This window comes from Argiope bruennichi, chromosome 7 (assembly GCF_947563725.1).
Source record: "Argiope bruennichi chromosome 7, qqArgBrue1.1, whole genome shotgun sequence".
In the NCBI taxonomy this organism is placed as follows: Eukaryota; Metazoa; Arthropoda; class Arachnida; order Araneae; family Araneidae; genus Argiope; species Argiope bruennichi.
This window is the reverse complement of record NC_079157.1, coordinates 15,027,702-15,052,358: the sequence shown is the minus strand read 5'-3', so window position 1 is coordinate 15,052,358 and position 24,657 is coordinate 15,027,702. Positions and strand designations below refer to the sequence as shown.

General features: G+C 34.5%; 2 protein-coding genes and 5 non-coding genes across 11 annotated transcripts in view; 2 read left to right on the top strand and 5 right to left on the bottom strand.

The window, feature by feature from the left end:
• The window catches only part of LOC129976652 (clavesin-2-like), a 60,419-nt gene extending 58,214 nt beyond the window's left edge, over window positions 1-2,205 (top strand). For all 5 annotated transcript variants that reach the window (XM_056090335.1, XM_056090337.1, XM_056090336.1 and 2 more), the window contains one exon: window positions 174-2,205. In XM_056090335.1, coding sequence (XP_055946310.1) covers window positions 174-350 — 177 coding nt within the window. In that variant the 3' untranslated portion in view covers window positions 351-2,205. The remainder of the gene's footprint in view (window positions 1-173) is intronic.
• Window positions 2,206-6,550: 4,345 nt separating this feature from the next.
• Window positions 6,551-24,657, top strand: part of LOC129976645 (retinaldehyde-binding protein 1-like) — a 112,094-nt gene continuing 93,987 nt past the window's right edge. The window contains exon 1 of the mRNA XM_056090326.1: window positions 6,551-6,644. The gene's annotated coding sequence lies outside the window, so the exon portion shown is untranslated. The remainder of the gene's footprint in view (window positions 6,645-24,657) is intronic.
• Window positions 20,782-20,853, bottom strand: Trnac-gca (transfer RNA cysteine (anticodon GCA)). Its single transcript has one exon. It is a non-coding gene; the product is annotated as a tRNA-Cys (tRNA).
• Trnac-gca (transfer RNA cysteine (anticodon GCA)) lies at window positions 20,991-21,062 on the bottom strand. The gene has a single exon. It is a non-coding gene; the product is annotated as a tRNA-Cys (tRNA).
• On the bottom strand, window positions 22,034-22,105 carry Trnac-gca (transfer RNA cysteine (anticodon GCA)). Its single transcript has one exon. It is a non-coding gene; the product is annotated as a tRNA-Cys (tRNA).
• Trnac-gca (transfer RNA cysteine (anticodon GCA)) lies at window positions 22,868-22,939 on the bottom strand. The gene has a single exon. It is a non-coding gene; the product is annotated as a tRNA-Cys (tRNA).
• On the bottom strand, window positions 23,696-23,767 carry Trnac-gca (transfer RNA cysteine (anticodon GCA)). Its single transcript has one exon. It is a non-coding gene; the product is annotated as a tRNA-Cys (tRNA).

Below are 24,657 nucleotides of genomic sequence, written 5' to 3'. Positions count from 1 at the left end.
CCAGTAGATTTCCTGTTAAGAACCATTTGAAAGTGCAACTTTAATTATAATCTCACAAAGCATTTAATGCGTAAAATTTAGATTCATTTTCTAATTTGTAGATCTACTGTTTAAACTCCATGTGACTTCATCAAGAAGCACATTGATGATTTCCTTGCTTTTTGTATTTTCAGATATATTTTCATAACGACAACAAGAGTTTGCAGAAACTTATTCCTAAAGCCATCTTACCTACCGAATACGGAGGAGACAATACCGAATTTGATCCGGCTGTCTGGAGTTCCAGGGAACTTGGAATGTTTCTGCCCAAATACCTCAAAATAATTAATCATTGCAGTATCAATAATTAAATCAAAGAATTACAAATAAAAACCTTAGGTTGAGTATTATCGAAAGCATACTACGAGTGCTATTCAATGAAGAATGATCTTAGCTTTGTAAAGGTAATTAAAAATATCAAGAAAAGTTCAATTAATATCATACATGTAGTGAGATAAGTGAAGAATACATGACGCAGGTGTTACAGTTATGACGTCACTGCTGTTGTCTTGGCAACCGGCCAAGAACGTATTGTTTCACTTTCGCCTACTATAAACAGATATGACACATTACAAAAGCCGAGAAATTTTGTTTTTTACCGTGAAATTTACCTTACACAAATTATCAACTGAAGACCATGTGCGATGTTACAGGAAAGTTATGGTGAATCTATCTTTACTTATAGCACATTCAGAAGATTTTTCAAAGCCAGATGTTTCGAAAACTGTATCAGATTCGAAAAGAATTTTTTTCTATTCTACGATTTCCAGTTGTCATGAAATGACCTCTTGAATCTTCATTTGATTATTTTTCAATTATTTAGAGATAATAAGATAATATTTTATTACTATAAGATGTATCGGTTCTAATCTAAGTTACCTCGAAAATATTTCAGAATTATTTTCATTAATATACTTAAAAGTTTAAAAAAAATATTACTGCTTGTTCGTCAGCATGTTACTTAATGCCTTCTTTATGGTATTGTGAAAGTATTGTTGATCTCTCCCCCCTAATACTCCAATATTTCATCCCTCCGAAAATTTATTCTCATATTGAAATTCTCTTTGTGAAGAACTGCCTCTCATTAAGTATTATTATTTAAATCTTTTCTCTTATCTTATGGAAGCCTAAACGTCATTCTAAATTTATTTAATTCTCATTCAGTGGTCCAAAGTTTTATTGAATCAGTTAAACATAATTGATAACTTTCCTCCTGTTGCCATTCCTTATAACTGAATATCCATGAATGTGATTTCAGTGTGTTTGGATAAACTGATATACTTAAGTAGTATCGAGTTTTCATTTCAAGAATTGAAAATCCATGCAACAATATTCTGGTTTTGAACCGAATTTATATTCTTTGAACGAAACTCTTTTTTTATGGTCCAAAGATATGTAGAAATGAATTCTGCAGCTTGACAGGAATGATCTTAAAATTTTTTAAAACAAATTTTCCAAGAGGCATGTTAAATTTTCTTTCTGATTCAAAAATATTCGAAAAAGATCCATACAAAGCATTTTACAATATTGTAAAAATGATATTTGGGAATATATTTCTAATTTAAACCAATAAAATATCTATCTGTTTGTGGCTACCTAATTTTTAGAGCTGTGAGATTTTACCATCTTTAGCATTACCATCCCAATGTTTTAAGATAGTCCATAATCACGTGATACACCTTAAATGCACTGTGGCATCACGCACTGTGCGGCATGAACCGATAGGATTTGCCATTAGCGTAGTAGTACATATTCTAGTTGAATGTTAAGTGGCAACTGTTATGAGCAACTGATCTACATAGGGGATTAGGCCCTCTTATCTTTCTCGACTCGGCATTTTTATCCAAATTGTGGACAAACTTAAGAAAATAATCGAAGAAATAATCGAACTTAATATTCTGTTTTGTTCATTATCGAAGTTTACATAAATATGATTACCTTAATGATTGAATTTAAAAAGAATAAGGAACATTTTTATTTCTCATGGTGGTGTTTCCAAATAATATTTTATTGACTTTGAATTATTATATTTTATATATATTATATTATTTATATTATTATTTTATGTATAATTATATTTTTTTTAAATCATTTATTTATTGAAAAGAAATCAACAAATTTGGAATAGTGGCTCTATATTTGCCGCTTATGGAAAATGTACTTCATGTAAACGTAGTACTTCTGTTCGAAAAATAATTGATTTTTTTTATATATAAATTCAAAAATAAATTCTTTTTGTAGACTATTTTGTTGTATGAAATATTAACTAAAGTGCAAATATCACAAACAGTTATTATCTTTTCTTATTTATCAATAATTCTCTAAAACAACTATCCATTAGATTACATAACGTCATGATTGAGTTGCAACCGATAATGCCAATAAAGAAAAAAAATTAAATAGAACTAATTGAATAAAAATTCATGATCTCACATGGAAAATGTTCTGATTAAAAAAGCAATCATTTGGTATCTTTTTTTAAAAATATAATATCTTATTATCAATAATCAGATTACACTTATTTGAAATGTATATATTAAATCCATACACTAAAATAAGAAAATGGAGGTGTTTATTCGCTTTTTAAACTGAAGTCCTATAGTAAAAAAAGTTCATATCGGCAAGCTAGAACTTAAAGTAGGTACCTTTTCATCTAAGTTATACTTTAAAATTCCTTTCAATCCTTTGGCAAAAACAAATGGGGAGGATTTTCCCAAAACATATAGATGGCTAATGTATAAGAAAAATGATATACATTAGCCATTTAATCTCAAAGGTTTTGTGAATTGCCTTTGTCCCATAGACTGGTTGACAGATAGCCATAATGTCTAAAATATATTTTGCGGACACGGAAACGTCCGAAAAGAAGAAGTTAGTCAAAATCTCGAGTTTTAATTTTTTGACAATTACAATAATTTTTCTTTATGTCGTATAAGATGAAGTAAAAATGAAATATTATGTATTGAAGCAACTATCCTTAATGTTTTTATTGCTATCGAACAATTCAGTATTTATTGCAAAAGAAATAATATTAAAGTACAAATATTTAAAAAAATAAGATAAAAATCTAAGCTTGTAACAAAGTTTATATTATTGAAAAGCTTCAAAGTTTGTAGAAAGTGCCAAACATTTGCATTACTCGGCAAGAACTGGAAGTTTATCTCTACATGTTAAAACTTTTTGAACAAATTAACTATCGTCTGAAATTATTTTTCTTCAATTAATTTCAAACAATAACAATTTATGATAGAAAGTACGAATGCAATGTTTGAATCTTCATTTACATAACAGGAAAAAATCGTCTGCATTTCTTAATTTATATATCTGCTAAAATCTTATCTGCTGCGCTTTTAAATATTTCAATTATGTTTATCATTTGGAGAAAAAGGAAATTTACTATGAGCTTTTAAAAAATCTTATGCATTTATGAACCTTTGGAAAACTTTACGTGTAACCGCATACTATTGGCGAACACAGGCAATAGACTAACATGATATAATTGCAGATCTTTTTTGGCAATTAATCATTATCAGTTGGTTAATAAAAGTTAAAGTTGGGTTAAGACGTTGATGTTTTTCTTTTATTGTTACAATATTTTTTTAATTCAGCATACCTTAAATGTTGGGGTAAACATCAAACCAAAGAACAACTATTATATATACAGTGGCTCAAAAAATTGAGAGTACACCTTACGTTTACTTGTTAAATGCGACTTTCAACATAAATAACACATTAAAGGGAAGTGCAAACTTGTTTTTATTTTTACACATAACAAATGGTTTAATTTAGAGTAAAAATTAAAAAAAAAATCAACTAAAAATTTCTAAATTGAAAATTTTCAGAAGCCTTTTAAATAAACATACGCAGATTTTTACCTCAAAAAATTGAGAATACACCAATGAAATTTTTGCAATATCACGCATAAAAACAAAGTGTCACTATTAAATTACATGTCTTTTGGCTCTTATAATGGTCTCTAAACGTCATGGTACCGATTCGACCCATTTTTGGTGGTATTTGAAGATATTTTACTCCATTCCTCTTGCACCACTTGTTTTAAATGGGTTGAGTTTCTAATTTTGTATTTTTGAACCACTTTTTCGAGTATAGCCCACGAATATTCAAAGGCATTGATGTCAGGGTGCTATGGTGGTGTGTGTAACTGTTGTTTACAATGAAAAAGACATCATATTTTGACGTTACGCGCATTCTGTTTGGGGTCGTTGTCCTGCTGGAAAATGGAATTTCCATCTAAACCCAAATTTTTAACACTTTCCTTTAGATTGCTGCTACCATATGGTTCATCCAACTTGCTGCAGAAGCCTTTCAAATCATAGGCAGAAGTGTAAGTGCTGAAACTATGCTAAATGCCATTAAACAAGCTGGATATAAATGTAGCATTGTTAGAGAGAAACAGTTCATTAGTTTGCAAATTCAGAAAAAGCATTTGAAGTTTGAAAAAACTCATCAATTGAAGACCAATAACCTTTGGAAGAAAGCTATATATAGTAACGAAAGAAAACTCAACATTTTTGGTAGTGACAACCATTTAACTGTATGGAGAAAGCCTAATACTCCTTTGGATCCAAAAAATTTACGTCCTACAGTTAAACATGATGGTGACTCCATGATGATTTGAGGTTACATGGCTTCATTCGGGGTAGGAAATTTAATTTTTATAGATGGCATTATAAATGATACGATTTACTTGGATATATTTTGCAGCAATCTAAAGGAAAGTGCTAAATATTTGGGTTTAGATGGAAATTTCATTTTCCAGTAAGACAACGACCCCAAACAGAATACACGCAACTTCAAAAAAAAAAGTGTCTTTTTCATTGTAAATAGTAGTTACACACACCACCACAGCACCCCGACATCAATACCATTGAATATTCGTGGGTCATACCCGAAAAAGGGATTCAAAAACACAAAATTAGAAACAAAACCCATTTAAAACAAGTTGTGCAAGAAGAATGGAGTAAAATATCTTCAAATACCACCAAAAATTGGTCAAATCGGTACCATAACGTTTAGAGGCCCTTATAAGAGCCAAAAGACATGTAATTTAATAGTGACACTTTGTTTTTATGCGTGATATTGCAAAAATTTCATTGGTGTATTCTCAATTTTTTGAGGCAAAATTCTGCTTATGTTTATTTAAAATGCTTCTGAAAATTTTCAATTTAGAAATTTTTTGTTGATTTTTCTTTATTTTTACTCTAAATGAAACCATTTGTTATGGGTAAAAATAAAATCATGTTTGCATTTCCGGATAATGTGTTATTTATATTGAAAGTCGGATTTATGAAGTAAAAGTAAGGTGTACTCTCAATTTTTTGAGCCACTGTATATCTGGAACTATATATATATATATATATAAACAAAAATATACAAGCATTATGAAAAACTATTTCTGAAACAATCTAAAAAACTAAAATTATTCCTGAATCAAACTAAGAAAGCACAATCGTATTTAGAGAGCGCAAATGCTGTTACTACTAAAACACAGATGAACATAACCAATAACAAGGAATAAAAATAGAATCAAAAGTTAAAATATAGAACCAAAAGTAAAAAAAGAATCCATCCTGAAGACTTTCTCAAACATTCTTTATTTGCTCCTTGCATAATTCTACTTATTAATAAAATGAAGTCTTGGATTTTCTAAAAGAAAACAACATTAATAAACCTAATACTTATGAGTTTGAAAATTTATACACCAATGAAAAATTAACGAATGTCACAAAACTGCCTCATGAAAAATTAATAAATGTATGTACTTTTATGTATGAAAAATATTTAAATGAAGATATTATTGCAGAAAATAACTGGCTAAAATTATGCAACTTTAATATTATTGAAAACTACGTTTTTAATGGCATTAATTTTTATAAACAAGTAAAGGGCATTCAAATGGGAACAGCTTTCTTAAGTACTTTAGCCAGTATTTTCTACATTACTATGAGAAAAAAAATAATTAAACACAATTTAATAAATGGTTGGAGATATATTGACGACTTACTTTTGGTAAACTTAGATAGTACTAATATTGTTACTAATTGTTATCCAAAAGATTTAATTCTAACTGAAACAAATAAAAATCAACTTGAAGCTACCTATCTGGATTTAAAAATCGAAATTTCCAATAGTAAAATATTAGTTGGTATCTACGATAAAAGGGAGGAATTCAACTTTAAAATTATTGAACTCAATAATTATCATTCTAATCTGAATTCTAAAATTTTCAAAAATTTAATTTTCTCACAATTTAACAGGGTTAAAAGAGTCTGTAATAACAAAATTTTCTATATTGCAGCAACAGATAATTTCATTAAAAACTTAACTACTAATGAATTTCCCAGAAACTACTGCAATATAGAAATTTTAAAAAAAGAACAGCTTGTTCGCTTCTAATCATTTGACACAAATAAAATTAGTCTTTCCGTTACATATTCACTAACTCAATAGATGGCGCTGAGACCCTCCAATTATTTATTAGAATGAACGACTTGGCATTTCTAAGCGGGAACAGTATTAAGACGCGGGAAACAAGAAAGAACACGATGGGACACTTTATTTGGTAGATGTTTTACCTGCTACTGGTATGTTATTTCCTTTTTGTTTTTATAATTAGTTGTGAGTGTTCTTTTATAGTTTATATTATGTTATTGTAATTTTCGCTTAAATTGGAGGTTGTATTTTATGTAATTTTTGTTTAATTTCTATAAAAAATGCTGCATTTCTTAGGCCTCAATTTTAGGAGATTTTCTGATCAAGAGGGGTCAATATTGTTGGAGAATAAATCAGACCCCTTATAGAAAAAAAATCCCTTGTTCTGAATCCCAATCTAAAGGTGACCCTTAAGAAAGTCGTCAGGCAGTATTCTTTTTTTACTTTTGGTTCTATTTTTTTTTTTTTACTTTCGATTCTTTTTTTTCTATTTCTATTCCTTGTTTTACACACACACACACATACATATATGATCCATCCTGATCCCATTCCATTTTTTCTATTTAATTAATTTAACTGAAGCTTTGTAAAAATAATAATTGCGTCAGCGGTCCCACGTGCCGAGTGAAGGTCTAGAGAATCGCTGATGTAAACAGATTCTTTTAAAGGATCCCTCTGTTTCCCTTGTCAAGGTTGACATATGTGAGAAATTCCAATCAGAATCGACACGTGTCAGAAATCTCATGTTATATAAGATAGGCATAAAATGTTCAGCTTTCCCTCATTCTTGCGTTTTCGCTCTGTGTCGTTCTGAGTTGTGTATGTACTCGTCGCTCCTGTTTGTACATAATGTGTGCTTCTCCGGGATGCAATAAAATGACGTCAAAACATCGAAAGTCTCTTTATTGTCTTCGAAACTGCTTTCTGATTAAAAAATTATATGCTTACATTTAAAGAGTCAACAGGATTTACACAAGAAAAATTTTCAAAAAAATTAAACTTAAATCCATGGTAGAGGCAAGGAAAATGAATGACGCCTTCCGACGCTGATACTTTTTGCCCAGCTGCGCTGTCTCCGTGGCGAAGCTCCTTCGCCGCCTGACGCCATTCCACGAAGCTGAAATTCTTCCGACTCCGTTGATATGCCCAACTTTGCGCCTCCATGACGTCATCTAGATCACTTGCTTGTTATATTATCTCCACAGTATAATAATCGCCTGCTTTACTTGCCAGTGGTCTGCAGAGCCAGTTCAGTGCTCAAAATTTCATTTTGTGATTTCTTAAAAAGTGATTAGTGTTTCCTGGCTTAACTTGTGAAAATCAAGATTTATATTATGTGTTTTTCTTTTCTTTTGATTTTCATATTTAAATTTTGGAATTATTGAAAATTATTTTATAGTATTATTTAAAATATTGAATTTTTAGTCTTTTATCAAGTCTATTTTTTTAAAAAAATTATGCATAAATTAATAATTTTTTATGTGAAAAATACTTTAATGTTTTTAAGATCTGGAAAAATGACTGACCAAGATAAAAAAAAAATGTGTCTGACTCTTAAAATTTAGAAAATAAAATTGATAAAGAAGAAAATGATCAAATAGAACCCTCCATAATCCATTTTGATCTTGAAAATGAGATGAAGATGGATTTGTGGTCGGGATATTTCAATAAAATTTGTCGAGAAAATAACAAAACTGATTTGTGCAAAATTAAAAATATTGCTAAATTTCTAAAAGGGTCAGCTTTAACTCATTATATAAATAAATGCTTAAATATTCATAATTTTAATGAGTTATGTTGTGCATTAACCGAACAGTTTATTGAACCAAATATTGTTAATTTTTCTGACTTTTCACAACAGAAATTTGATTCAAAAAATGCTAAATTAGTTGATAATTTTCATAAAAAAATAAATTGTGGCAGACAGTTCGGCCTTAATCCACAACTGGTATTAGAAGGTCTTACTGATGAACTGCCAGCTCAACTAAAACAATTGGTTAGCATAAAAGCTTCTTCTACCCCTACAGAATGGCTTACAATAACAACTAAACTATTAAAAATGGAAGAATCTTCAGAACTAAATCCAGGCAAGAGAAATGAAACCCGAACCAGAGCAAGGCAACCAGCACCTTTTACATCTAGGCATAATTTAATTTTAGATTTCAAAATTCTTTTGTACCTCGAGCTCAAAATAATTTTAGACAAAATTTTCAAAATTTAATGAGGCCACGTCCAAATAATTTCAATAACTATGGTCATAATTTGCATTTCCAACAGAGATTACCATCTTCTCCATGTAGAATTTGTACTCAAAACGGTATTCCAAATGTTTATCACTGGACACAAGTATGTACTTTTCATCAACCCCAATTTATAACTAATATTCCAATAACAAAGAGAAGCTTGTCCTGGCCAGGTTGAACTTTTATTTGTCCTCAAATGGACTGCTCCCAAAGGAGTTATATGGCTTTAGAAAAGGACATATTACAATTGACCAGATTTCTACCAGAATGTCAGGGATTCTCTAAACCAACCAACCACACTGCGGCTGTCTTTTTGGACATGAGTAGAGCTTTTGACAGAGTCTGGGGACAAAAGCTCATTACGAAACTTCATGATGTTTTTAGTATTAAAGGAAGAGGCCTGCCTTGGATTTCTGACTTTTTACAGTTCAGATAGATTAGAGTAAAATACAAAAACACTTTGTCTGACCTTTTTGGACTGAGACATGGACTACCTCAGAGATCAGTATTGAAAACATTATTGTTTTCTCTATATATTGCTGGTATCGAAGAGGTAATCAGTAACTACTGTAACATAGGACTTTTTGCCGATGACATCATCTTGTGGCATTCTGCCTCTGATATATGGAGAATTGAATCTAACCTCAACTCTGCACTTGCTGAGGTATGTGCTTTTGTTGAAACGCATAAACTGACTTTCAATACCTGAATGTCCTTGGTTGCTTTCTTTACTACCAACAGACGACTTTATAACTACAAACCAAGTGTTTTTATGAATGGCTGTCAATTAAATTATGCAAAAAGTGCCACATACTTGGGCTACGTTCTCGATCAAGACATATTGAGCAACAGACATATAGAAGCTCTTGTAAATATATGTAGAAAAAGACTCAACATATTTAAATATATTTCTGTACGAGACTGGGGTGCAGATGCTAATACACTGAGAACCACCTACACCTCTCTGATCAGACCAATTCTAGAGTATGGTTTCCCAGTTTACTTTTGGGCCTCGAAAGCTAACTTAGACAATCTTGACAGAGTGCAATTAAGTGCTTCAAGAATAATTACTGGCCTTCGTAATAGCTGCCCTAATGATATTGTACTATACGAGAGTGATCTGCCACCTCTTTCTCTGAGAAGAAGTCACTGTCTTTCAAAATATTACAACAATCTCTTTAGGTATAATGATCAGCACAGAACTTCTGCTCATCTTCATTCATGGCATAATAATAAGCGCGTTTAAAGAAACACAGCCCCTTTTCCTTCGCAAAAGAGATGGGTATACATTCTGGAGATGTGAAATCACATTCCTTAAAACCTTATTGGAATTTTAAGTTTGACCCTGATCGAATTCATTTCCATACTGATCTCTTGGCCAAGGTCAGAGTTATCTGAATTTACTAGACAAATATCTCTGGAAACAATTCATAGCATTCCATCCTCGGCTCTGAAAATGCATACTGATGGCAGTAAAGGAGATGATGGTGTTTCTGGTAGTGGTGTGCACATTGAGACCTCTGAAGAAGCTACTGATATTTTGATTAGAAATCCGGTAAACTGTTCGGTATTCAGGTCCGAAATCATTGCAATCTATAAGGGATTTCAATATATCGACACGTTCTCTGAAATTGTCTTCGGAGACATTTGGATTCTAACGAACAGGCGTGCCTCTATACAGCACGGTTTTCATTGGACGAAAGTGGGGGACAAGATTAGCACGAATATCTAAAACCTTATTGCCAGGCTCTTCGCTGAACACTCTATACACTTTCAGTGGGTCTTCTCAATTGTTGGGTTAAATGGTAATGAGATAGCGGATAATTTAGCTAAGACTGCCTCAGCTGACATATTTCATGGTGATGCAACACTCACTTATTCTGAAATCTCCTCTATCAAAAAGATGAAGTCGAGTGCACTTTGGAAAGTCCCACCTGCTCACACTTTTTACTTTGGTGAGAGTTCCTCCCGGTTGGAGCATATTACTCAAGATATTGCACTTTTTGTTAAACACTATGATGTTTTTCAATTAAATAAAAATAAAAAAGCAAAAAATATTTGGCGTTTTACAGGCTGTGTCCCTCACAGATCGTCTTTTTGAATGTATTTCTGTCGATATTTTTAGTGGATTTAATTATTAATATTCAACTAAAAAATTTCTTCATATAGTAATTGATCATGCAACTAGATATATTTGGGCTGTTCCTTCCAAAAATGAAAATTCTGAAACTTATATTAATATATTAAAGCAAATTTTTCAAATTCAGGTACCTTCCAAATTATTAATTAATAAAAATAGCGCTTTTACCTCATCTAAATTCAAACATTTCCTCAGAAATTACAGTGTCAAGCATTTGTTAACATCTTCACATCATCCACAAACTAATGGGAAAGTGAAAGAGTTAACCAGTCAATAGTAAGTAAATTAAAGTGGAAGATCTATTCTTGTCCTACTAAAATTCCTTGCACAAGACTTTTAGAACAAGTAATCAATGACTATAATTTAACACCCCATTCAGTTACAAAATTTCCTCCTACATATTTGTTATTTGGCACTTTACCTTATCCTCCTCCCTTAACTCAAAATCAATTCTATCCTCCAGTAGAAGAAGCCAGAAAATTAGCTAAAGATAATACAATAAAATATCATGATAAAAGTAAAATAAGATATGATGCTAGATTTACAGATTCTCCATTCAAACCTGGTGATATTGTAATGTATGAAGAATTTAACTATCCAAATCGTAAAAAATTATACCCAGTATTTTCAGGTTCATATAAAATAGTGAATAAAATTTCAAATGTAAATTATGAAATAACGATATCAAATGCATTAACAGAGCTACTGATATTGTCCATGTATCAAAATTAAGAACATATTACCCACCAGGAAAATCAAAATTAAGTCATGAATAATAATTTAGATTTAAAAAAAAAAATCTCTTTCTTTCCCATGTGTCTTCCACATAAACCCCAACTTAGGTTGGCCCATTGTCACCGTTCATAAAGTTTTTTTTTCTTTTCTTCATGATGTTGATGTTGCGATAGGCGCCATCACAACATAAATTCAAATACAGCACTCTTATTGAGATGTGAGTATAGGGTCAACCTCACAATTAATTTGTATCTCTTTCTATTTTTATCCCGGATATGTTGTTCTCCACTTTGGAAACAAATATTCCTGGATGAGAGTAGAAAGAAGATAAGAATTATATTCCCCCATTCTTAATGCCCTAATTTTAGGTCATTAAGTTTCATCCACTAATAGAATTTAGTGGACAAGGTTTAACTATCACCACTAATTGGCTAACAAGTGGGTAAAAATTTTTCTCCTAAAATTACACATTTTTATGTTATTTGTTTTGAGTATTAATATTATAATAACAGTATTTTGAATCTCATATTTATTATTTTCAGATTCAAGTGTTACATACAAAAATCAGAACTATGTTGATATTCTATAATAAGTTCAATTTATTATTCCATTATTTTACATCCAATTTGATAATTTTGGTGAGCCTTCCATTAAAGGACACTGTGTGCAAGCATTCTTTAGAGACATTTCTCAACAAATAGAGATAATCTTACAGAGTGAGAGACAATAGACTGAGTTTCGGCAGAAAATCCTTTTTATCTTCCACATTTTAATATTATTATGTTTGGTGGTGTATAATATTTAAATTTATCTATATATCACTTTATCTTTTTTATATTCTAAAATAATCTTGTTCAAAATGATTTCTGTATTAATATAGAGGTAAGGGACACTTAGGTATCACTTATACTTTTAAATTTTAATTTCTTACTTAAACACCACTGTAAGGTATGGTTGTGTGACGAAGGATCCGACGTACTTCCACGTCTTGAAGTGGGAGGGGTGAATTGTAATGATATTTTAAAACTTAATATAATCCTAATTAATTTAGTAAATTTATAGTCTAATTCAGCCCATGTCAAAGTCACTCTAAAATATTCCCTTATTTCCTGATTCCATTCCATTTTTTCTATTTAATTAATTCAACTGAAGCTTTGTAAAAGTTATTGCATCAGCAGTTCCCACGTCCCGAGTAAAGGCGTAGAGAATCGCTGACGTAAACAGATACTTCTAAAGGATCCTCTGATTTTCTTGTGAAGGTCGATACGTGTCAGAAATTCCAATCAGAATCGACACGTGTCAGAAATCTCATGTTATATAACATAAGGGATAAAATGTTCAGCTTTCCCTCATTCTTCATTTTTCGCTCTGTGTCGTTCTGAGTTATGTGTGAACTCATCACTCCTGCTTGTACATAATGCTGTCTTCGAAACTGGTTTCCAATTAAAAAATTATATATATATATATGTAGTGTACGGAGCGTCATCCTAGCGGCGGCGTTCGCGGTACGGAGTGTCATCCTAACGGCGCTCGCGTCGTCTCTCAACAGCCAATAAGAAGCTATCTGATTCCCGCTCTAAGAACTGTGTTCGGTACTGTACTAGCGTCCCTCGATGTAAAGCGGCCCAGCCGTTCGTCCAGTTCATTAAATTTGTTTATGTTAAATTAGTGTGTGATTCTCTTAATATGAGCCATCTCTACGCATTAATCTCAACCGGGCTTTCCCCTAGGGCCCGTGAGAGATATTTAATTTGATATATTATCCGATTAGTAGAGGCCTGTTTTTTGAGCCAGAGTTAACATACCTCTACATGTGGGGGCTCGGTCCGGAGTGCAATGACCTCGGAAATAGAAAAATAATCTTCGATCCTGTAAGAATCTGGGAATTTCACCATTAGTTTTCGTCGAATTATCTTCGGATCGGCAGTGGCCGACAAAATATTTCAAGAAAATCTTCGGCTTGGCAGTGGTCGACAAAAATTTTCAAGAAAATCTTCGGTTCGGCAGAAGTCGACAAATTTTTCAAGCAAATCTTCGCTTCGGCAGTGGCCGACAAATTGTGTAGTTCCTGCATATTATCTCAACGGATATAATTGAAGAACAGGTAGGAGAATTTTCTATATCATTTTGATTAAAGAATCTTGCAAGTATTTATTTTAAGATTTGTATATTTGTGAATGACTTTTTCAAGAAAAAGAAACTGCTTGAATGTATTTATTTTAGAAATTTCTGTTTTGAAGAAATATTAGCATCATTATTATTATCGTTATCATATTAGCATTTGTTATTAGGAAAAATAAAGGCATATTCAAAATGTTTAAAAATACAAAAAAGAAAGATTTGATTATTGTCGCTGAAGCAATAGGTGAGGTAGTTCCGGAAAAAACAAATATTGTGGAACTTAAACAAATTATAGAAAATAGCCAAGCGGCTAAAGATGATTTGGAATTTGTTAAAGACATTATCATTTCAACTGTAGAGGAACGCGGAAAAATAGAAGCAGAGGAACGCGGAAAAATAGAGGCCCAACGAGCGCGTGAAAAGGAAAGACAGTTTGAATTAGAAAAATTAAAACTAACTTTAGCTCATGAAGAAAGTATGCGAAACATTCAAGCGACCGGAATAAGTAGTCCTAACGGACCTCCTCCAGAAAGTCATGCGGAATCCATCGAGCAAATAATTAAAAGCGTCCGCACATTGACAATGCCAATACCAACTAAACAGAAAATTTCAATTTGTTTTTCAATATTTTGGAACGTGTTTTCGAAACAAAACAGGTTAAAACTGAATATAAAGCCGAAGTCCTTTTAAATTTGTTAGGCGAGAAATGCCGACATGTTTTGTTATACGCGAACGAAAGCGAAATAAAAGATTATGACGAAATCAAAAGAATAGTGTTAAGAGAATTCCAACCATCTGCTAAAGAATGTTGGGATAACTTTCAAGCCGCCAAAAGATTTAAAGGGGAAAATCACGTGCAATTCGTCTCAAGATTAAAAGCAAATTTAGAATATTATTTGGAACTAAGAAAAGTGAAAGATTTTGCGACCCTTTGTGAACTAATTGTAACCGATAAATTAACCAGCACTCTTGACAAGGATACATCCGAGCACATTTTGATCAAACAAGGCTCCGACTGGCTAAAACCGCTGATGTTAGCAAAAGAAATAGACATTTACTTTCGCGCAAAAAATAAAAGTTTGTTTTGGGAAGAGAGTAGATATACACATGACTACAGCTCAAGGCCGCGCGTCAATAATCCCCGCCAAAATAATGATCATGTACACGGTGGAAATATTGATAGGAAAACTTGTTTTAAATGTAATTCTACATCGCATTTAATAAAATTCTGTCGCCAAAATGTTGATGCTAGACAACATAACAATCAGGGAAGATCCCATAACTCAAATCCTGTAAACTCCATGTTTAAATCAAATGAAATTCCACAAGAATTAATAATCGCTGAGTTGGAATACGTAGATATTATTGTAAACGACGTTCCTATTAAAGCTTTGGTTGATAGCGGAAGCGTGTTAATGATTATTAACAATAATTATGTAAAGAAATTAAATTATGTAGGTCGTAGCACAAAAATTAAATTAGCGAACAGTTCGATTGTCAGTCTTCCGTTAGTGGCGATAGATATTAGTCATGTTAATAAAAAGTCAGTTGCGAAAAGAGTTTTAGCAGCTGCTGATACTAATATTTCTTTTGAATGCATTTTACCATCTAATAGCTATTTAGATCTTAAAAATACTTTTCCCAATAAAAATGATAATAATTTAACTTCTCTTCTAAATGAAAATAGAAGTATTACTACTAGTTCGAAAATAAATGCTGACTCTGAATTTTATTTACAGGGTGATGATATATCTTTGAATAAAGATAAATCTGTTGATGTTAATTTAATAACTGATACTTGTTTTGAACAGAGTTTTTCTGATGTGAATTCTGAATGGTTAGTGAAGGAAGTATGCACAAATGTTTTAAATTTTTATTCTGAAAATGATTTTGATATAGGGTATTTATCTGATAAAAAATTGAAAGATCATGTAATTAATTAAATTTTTATTCTGAAAATGATTTTGATATAGGGTATTTATCTGATAAAAAATTGAAAGATCATGTAATTAATTAAATTTTTATTCTGAAAATGATTTTGATATAGGGTATTTATCTGATAAAAAATTGAAAGATCATGTAATTAATTTAATTTCAAATTACTCCCCAAATAAAATCCGTACTACAGATTTGCAAATGTTTATTATTTTAACTGATGACATCCCTGTGACCTCACCGGTTCGTAGACTTACTCCCATAGAAAAACAACAAGTTACAAAACAAATCGAGAAATGGCTTGCCCAGGGTATCATTGAAAAAAGCTATTCTGATTATGTGTCTCCAATTGTCTTAGTGAAACGTAAAAATCGCGAACCCAGATTGTGTATTGATTTCCGTTCTTTGAACAAAAAACAATCAAAGATAAATTTCCTCTACCAAATATAGAAGATATTTTTGATAAGTTACACTCAGGCAAAATTTTCTACACATTAGATCTCAAAAATGCTTACTTTCATATTGATTTGACTCCTGGCAACAGAAAGTACACCGCTTTTATTAGCCATGAAGGATTATTTCAGTTTAAAAAATGTTGTTTCGGACTTACGAATGCACCTGCTATGTTTCAACGTTACATTCAAGTAATTTTTTAAGAATTAATACTTGACGGAACTTTAATTGTTTACTTAGATGATATTATCATCCCCTCTCAACCATTTCTGAAGGTATTCAAAAATTGGAACGCGTTTTACACTTAGCCTCTGAATTTGGCCTACAGTTAAATCTAAAAAAGTGTCAGTTTCTGAAAGAAAAAATTAACTTTCTTGGTCAAGTAATCGAAAATGGACAAATTAGGCCATCAACTGAAAAAACTTCAGCCGTACTAAATTTTCCACAAGCACGTAATGAAAAACAAATCCAAAGTTTCTTGGGTTTAACGGGATATTTTCGGAAGTACATTAAAGATTATGCTTTAATAGCTAGACCTCTAAGCGATTTACTTAGAAATGGTGTAAAATTTGAATTCGGTCCCTCTCAAATAAAAGCGTTTGAGACCCTTAAAAGAGCATTATCGCAAGATCCAGTTTTACATCTGTACAAACCAGGTTCCAAACTGGAACTCCATACAGATGCTTCCAAATTAGGTTGCGGTGGAATCCTTCTTCAAGCTGACGACGATGATAATTTACATCCCATAGCTTATATGAGTAAAAAAACAACACCTCAGGAAGAAAATTTATCGAGCTATGAACTAGAAGTTTTAGCTGTTATTAAAGCATTAACGAAATTCCGTACTTTAGGAACTAAAATTAAAGTTGTCACTGACTGCTCTGCGTTCAAACCGACTATTACTAAAAAAGAATTAATTCCTAAAATAGCGCGTTGGGTTTTATTCCTCGAAGATTTTGATTATGAGATAGTACATCGCTCAGGTAGTCAAATGCGTCACGTTGATTCACTTAGTAGATACCCAACAGTCACGACTGCACTTTGTGATGATTTAACAGCGCGAGTGCAAGTGTCACAGATGTCAGATGAATACATAAAAAAATTGGAAGAATTATGTAAAGATAACAACCAAGTTGATTTCGTGGTACAAAATAACATTCTGTATAAATGTCAGGACAACCGTCGTTTGCTTGTAATACCTGATCTAATGAAACACGAAATAATTAAGAACGCGCATTCAAAAGGGCACTTCGCCGTGGAGAAAACTAAAAACATTATCGAACGGGACTATTTTTTCCCGAATATGCAAAAAAGTATTGAATCGGTAATACAGAACTGTGTCGAATGCATCCTAGTCAACCGAAAGCGTGGTAAACCTGAAGGGTTCTTACATCCTATTCTGAAAGAAAACTTTCCTCTAAGTACTTACCATGTTGACTTTATTGGACCCTTAGTGTCAACCAATAAAAATTATAATCATATTCTTACTATAATAGATGCATTCTCAAAGTTTGTTTGGTTATATCCTGTTAAAGGTGTAACTGCAAATGATGCAATTACAAAACTGCAATTGCAGGAAGCAGTGTTCGGAAATCCTATGCGCATCATCACGGATAAAGGTTCCGCATTTACCTCCAAGGAATTTACAAACTATTGCGCGAATCAAAATATTAATCACATTCAAATTACCACAGGAATACCTCGAGGAAATGGACAAGTGGAAAGGGTTCATGGAACTCTTATCCCCCTGCTTGCCAAACTTTTCATCAATGATCCCACGAAATGGTACACTCATGTTCAAGCAGCACAACGTGTATTTAACTCTACTGCTCCACGGAGTACAAAATTTACTCCTTTCGAACTCATGATCGGTGTGTAAATGAGGCATAAAAATGGCCAGAAAATTCTCGATATCCTACAAGAAGAATATGAGCAAATGGTCATCGACAACCGCGAGGACATTCGCGAAGAAGCGAGACAGAATATCTTAGGCCTTCAAGAAGAGAATAAAAAGGCTTACAACAAGCGCAGGAAGAAAGCTACTTAATATAATCCAGGTGACTTAGTGGCCATACAGAGGACCCAATTCGGCAGTGGTTTGAAGCTTCGACCGAAGTTCCATGGTCCCTATCGCATCACAGCGAAGAGGCCACACGAGAGGTACCTAGTGGAGAAAGTGGGAATCCACGAAGGCCCCTACCATACCTCTACAGCAGTAGATTATATGAAGCCTTGGTCTACAACTGCATAAAGCATCTACTTTACAAAATCTAAAATGTTTGCAAAAATCTAAAATTTTCTTTTTTGAGTTTTTTCAGATTCTTTCTCAGATTGACGAGGACGTCAAGATCATCACCGTAGTAGTGTACCGATTGTAGTGTACGGAGCGTCCCCCTAGCGGCGTTAGCGGTACGGAGTGTCATCCTAACGGCGCTCGCGTCGTCTCTCAACAGCCAATAAGAAGCTATCTGATTCCCGCTCTGGTCCAACGACCTGCCACCTCACGGATTTGGTCATAAATCTGACATCCAACACACTGGGGGACCACACTCCCCCGTCGCCCGTGGTACGCCTGTAGTACGTCTGTAGCTTCCCGCAAAATGTCGGTAGATGGGTAAACATCAAAGAGCCGGAAAATTTGTTTGGGCTATGGGGGGGAAAGGAAGTCAAAGAAACTGAGGGTTTTGAGCTGTCGAAAGGGGAACGCGTGCCGTCTGAAGATTTCTCTGGTCGTGGGTCCGCTGCCACAGGCGGGGGCGGCACTACGAAGGAAGGGTGACAGTTTTATGACCACATCTGTGAACATCATCCGGCCGTTGGACCGCGGCTTAAGAACTGTGTTCGGTACTGTACAAGCGTCCATCGATGTAAAGCGGCCCAGCCGTTCGCCCAATTCATTAAATTTGTTTATGTTAAATTAGTGTGTGATTCTCTTAATATGAGGCATCTCTACGCATTAATCTCAACCGGGCTTTCCCCTAGGGCCCGTGAGAGATATTTAATTTGATATATTATCCGATTAGTAGAGGCCTGTTTTTCGAGCCAGAGTTAACATACCTCTACATATATATATATATATATATATATATATATATATATATATATATATATATATATACACGTTGTCAATAAAGTACTACGCTTGCTCTAGAATTCTTATTTATCAAAATTTATTCATTAAAAATCTTTTAATCTCTGAAAAAGAAAGCTTCAGAGATCACACGAGTTTGCACAGGGGACCACTCGAAATGCAGTCGAATGCTCCACCGCTGCTTTATACCCCCTATGTTTTGCCGCAAATAGAATAATATTTCCATATAATACGATAAAAATTTCAATGCTACAGTACGCCTAATCTGGAATAAATAAATATCCGAAATTAAATCTTGGAATTTTTTTAAACTACAGAAGAGACTGCATGAAGGGAGGGGAGGGGGGAGCTTCGGAACTGGGACATCTCAATCTGAAGTCGAATGCTCTATCACTGAGCTATAGCCTCGACGGTATTTCGCAAATTGAATAACATTTCCAGATTATGCGAAAAAGTTCTCTATCAAATAGAACGCTTGCTCTGGTATCCTAATTTTTCGAAACGTAACAGTTGAAAAAAGTTTTATCGCTAAACAATGCAGCTTCAGGGGGCAACCAGGGACTTGTCACTCTGTAGTCGAACGCTTCAGCACTGAGCTAATACCCACCACACGCCCCCGCAAATGAAATAATATTTCTAGATTATGCGAAAAAGCTGTCTATACAATAGAACGCTTTCTCTGGAATCCTTATTTATGGAAACGTAATTTAAAAAAATTTTTTCATCTGTAAAAAACGCAGCTTTAGGTTACACCCAGGTTTGAACCGGTATGCAATCGAATGCTCTACCACTGAGATATACCCCCGAAGCTCTACGCGAAAGGGAATAATAACAACAGATTAAGTAAAAATGTTGTTTACAGTAATAGAACCGTAAACCTTATTTTTCGAAATTTAATTGTTGAAAATTTTTTAATCTCTGGAAAAGTGAGTTTCAGCAGCCCCTGATAAGTAACGGGGACAGCTCGATCTGCGGTCGAATGCTCTACCATTCAGCTGCACAGTACAGTATCAGCTGCTCAGCCCAGATACAGTATTTCAAATGGAATAATATTTTAGATTATGCGAAAAAGTTGTCTTTAAAATAGAATGCTTTCTCTGGAATAATTATTTATTGAAACTAAATTGTTGAAAAAGAAAAAATTTTAATCTTTAAAAAATACTGCATAATGGAGCATCCGGTTTTGAAAAACGGACATCAATATCTGCAGTCGAATGCTCTTCCATTGCGCTGTACCTCTGACGTTCTCTCTTGAATGGAATCATATTTCATGATTATTCGAATAAGTTGTCTACAAAATAGAACGATTGATCTGGAACTCTTATTCATCGAAACACAGTTGTTGAAAAAAATTTTATAACTGAGAAAAACAGCTTCAGGGGACAGACAGGAATCAATCTGCAGTCGAATGCTCTATCAATGAGCTTTACCCTCGCTGCTCTGCCTCAATTGGAATGATATTTCCAGATTAAGCGAGATATCTGTCTATGAAACAAAACGCTTTCTCTGGATTCCTTATTCATCGAAACGTAATTGTTCAAAAAATTTTGATCTTGGATAAACATACCATCAGGGGGCACCCGGGTTTGAACCGAGGACCTCTCGATCTGCAGTCGAATGCTCTACCACTGAGCTACACCCCTGCTGCTCTGCCTCAATTGGAATGATATTTCAAGATTAAGCGAGATATCTGTCTATGAAACAAAACGCTTTCTCTGGATTCCTTATTCATCGAAACGTAATTGTTCAAAAAATTTTGATCTTGGATAAACATAACATCAGGGGGCACCCGGGTTTCAACCGAGGACCTCTCGATCTGCAGTCGAATGCTCTACCACTGAGCTATACCCCCGCTGCTCTGCCTCAATTGGAATGATATTTCCAGATTAAGCGAGATATCTGTCTATGAAACAAAACGCTTGCTTTCTCTGGATTCCTTACTCATCGAAAGGTAATTGTTCCAAAAACTTTGATCTTGGATAAACATAACATCAGAGGGCAACCATGTTTGTACCGAGGACCTCTCGGTCTGCAGTAGAATTCTCTACCACTGAGCTATACCCCCGCTGCTCTGCCTCAATTGGAAAGATATTTCCAGATTAAGCGAAATATCTGTCTATTAAACAAAACGCTTTCTCTGGATTCCTTATTCATCGAAACGTAATTGTTCAAAAAATTTTGATCTTGGATAAACATAACATCAGGGGGCACCCGGGTTTGAACCGAGGACTTCTCGATCTGCAGTCGAATGCTCTACCACTGAGCTATACCCTGGCTGCTCTGCCTCAATTGGAATGATATTTCGAGATTAAGCGAGATATCTGTCTGAAACAAAACGCTTTCTCTGGATTCCTTATTCATCGAAACGTAATTGTTCAAAAAATTTTGATCTTGGATAAACATAACATCAGAGAGCACCCGGGTTTGAACGGAGGACCTCTCGATCTGCAGTGGAATGCTCTACCACTGAGCTATAACCCCGCTGCTCTGCCTCAATTGGAATGATATTTCCAGATTAAGCGAAATATCTGTCTGAAACAAAACGCTTTCTCTGGATTCCTTATTCATCGAAACGTAATTGTTCAAAAAATTTTGATCTTGGATAAACATAACATCAGGGTGCACCCGAGTTTGAACCGAGGACCTCTCGATCTGAAGTCGAATGCTCTACCACTGTGCTATACCCCCGCTGCTCTGCTTCAATTGGAATGATATTTCGAGATTAAGCGAAATATCTGTCTGAAACAAAACGCTTTCTCTGAATTCCTTATTCATCGAAACGTAATTGTTCAAAGAATTTTGATCTTGGATAAACATAACATCATGGGGCACCCGGGTTTGAACCGAGGACCTCTCGATCTGCAGTCGAATGCTCTACCACTGAGCTATACCCCCGCTGCTCTGCCTCAATTGGAATGATATTTCCAGATTAAGCGAGATATCTGTCTATGAAACAAAACGCTTGCTTTCTCTGGATTCCTTACTCATCGAAAGGTAATTGTTCCAAAAACTTTGATCTTGGATAAACATAACATCAGAGGGCAACCATGTTTGTACCGAGGACCTCTCGGTCTGCAGTAGAATTCTCTACCACTGAGCTATACCCCCGCTGCTCTGCCTCAATTGGAAAGATATTTCCAGATTAAGCGAAATATCTGTCTATTAAACAAAACGCTTTCTCTGGATTCCTTATTCATCGAAACGTAATTGTTCAAAAAATTTTGATCTTGGATAAACATAACATCAGGGGGCACCCGGGTTTGAACCGAGGACTTCTCGATCTGCAGTCGAATGCTCTACCACTGAGCTATACCCTGGCTGCTCTGCCTCAATTGGAATGATATTTCGAGATTAAGCGAGATATCTGTCTGAAACAAAACGCTTTCTCTGGATTCCTTATTCATCGAAACGTAATTCTTCAATAAATTTTGATCTTGGATAAATATAACATCAGGGGGCACCCGGGTTTGAACCGTGGACCTCCCGATCTGCAGTTGAATGCTATACCACTGAGCTATACCCCCGCTGCTCTGCCTGAATTGGAATGATATTTCCAGATTAAGCGAAATATCTGTGAAACAAAACGCTTTCTCTGGATTCCTTATTCATCGAAACGTAATTGTTCAAAAAATTTTGATCTTGGATAAACATAACATCAGAGAACACCCGGGTTTGAACCGAGGACCTCTCGATCTGCAGTCGAATGCTCTACCACTGAGCTATAACCCCGCTGCTCTGCCTCAATTGGAATGATATTTCGAGATTAAGCGAGATATCTGTCTGAAACAAAACGCTTTCTCTGGATTCCTTATTCCTCGAAACGTAATTGTTCAAAAAATTTTGATCGTGGATAAACATAACATCAGGGGGCACCCGGGTTTGAACCGAGGACATCTCGATCTGCAGTCGAATGCTCTACCAGTGAGCTATACCCCCGCTGCTCTGCCTCAATTGGAATGATATTTCCAGATAAAGCGAAAAATCTGTCTGAAACAAAACGCTTTCTCTGAATTCCTTATTCATCGAAACGTAATTGTTCAAAAAATTTTGATCTTGGATAAACATAACATCAGAGAGCACCCGGGTTTGAACGGAGGACCTCTCGATCTGCAGTCGAATGCTCTACCACTGAGCTATAACCCCGCTGCTCTGCCTCAATTGGAATGATATTTCCAGATTAAGCGAAATATCTGTCTGAAACAAAACGCTTTCTCTGGATTCCTTATTCATCGAAACGTAATTGTTCAAAAAATTTTGATCTTGGATAAACATAACATCAGGGTGCACCCGAGTTTGAACCGAGGACCTCTCGATCTGAAGTCGAATGCTCTACCACTGTGCTATACCCCCGCTGCTCTGCTTCAATTGGAATGATATTTCGAGATTAAGCGAGATATCTGTCTGAAACAAAACGCTTTCTCTGGATTCCTTATTCCTCGAAACGTAATTGTTCAAAAAATTTTGATCGTGGATAAACATAACATCAGGGGGCACCCGGGTTTGAACCGAGGACATCTCGATCTGCAGTCGAATGCTCTACCACTGAGCTATACCCCCGCTGCTCTGCCTCAATTGGAATGATATTTCCAGATAAAGCGAAATATCTGTCTGAAACAAAACGCTTTCTCTGAATTCCTTATTCATCGAAACGTAATTGTTCAAAAAATTTTGATCTTGGATAAACATAACATCAGAGAGCACCCGGGTTTGAACCGAGGACCTCTCGATCTGCAGTCGAATGCTCTACCACTGATCTATACCCCCGCTGCTCTGCCTCAATTGGAATGATATTTCTAGATTAAGCGATATATCTGTCTGAAACAAAACGCTTTCTCTGAATTCCTTATTCATCGAAAAGTAATTGTTCCAAAAATATTGATCTTGGATAAACATAACATCAGAGGGCAACCATGTTTGAACCGAGGACCTCTCGATCTGCAGTAGAATGCTCTACCACTGAGCTATACCCCCGCTGCTCTGCTTCAATTGGAATGATATTTCCAGATTAAGCGAAATATCTGTCTATGAAACAAAACGCTTTCTCTGGATTCCTTATTCATCGAAACGTAATTGTTCAAAAAATTTTGATCTTGGATAAACATAACATCAGGGTGCACCCGGGTTTGAACCGAGGACCTCTCGATCTGCAGTCGAATGCTCTACCACTGAGCTATAACCCCGCTGCTCTGCCTCAAATGGAATGATATTTCCAGATTAAGCGAAATATCTGTCTGAAACAAAACGCTTTCTCTGGATTCCTTATTCATCGAAACGTAATTGTTCAAAAAATTTTGATCTCGGGTAAACATAACATAAGGGGGCACCCAGGTTTGAACCGAGGACCTCTCGATCTGCAGTCGAAGGCTCTACCACTGTGCTATACCCCCGCTGCTCTGCTTCAATTGGAATGATATTTCGAGATTAAGCGAAATATCTGTGAAACAAAA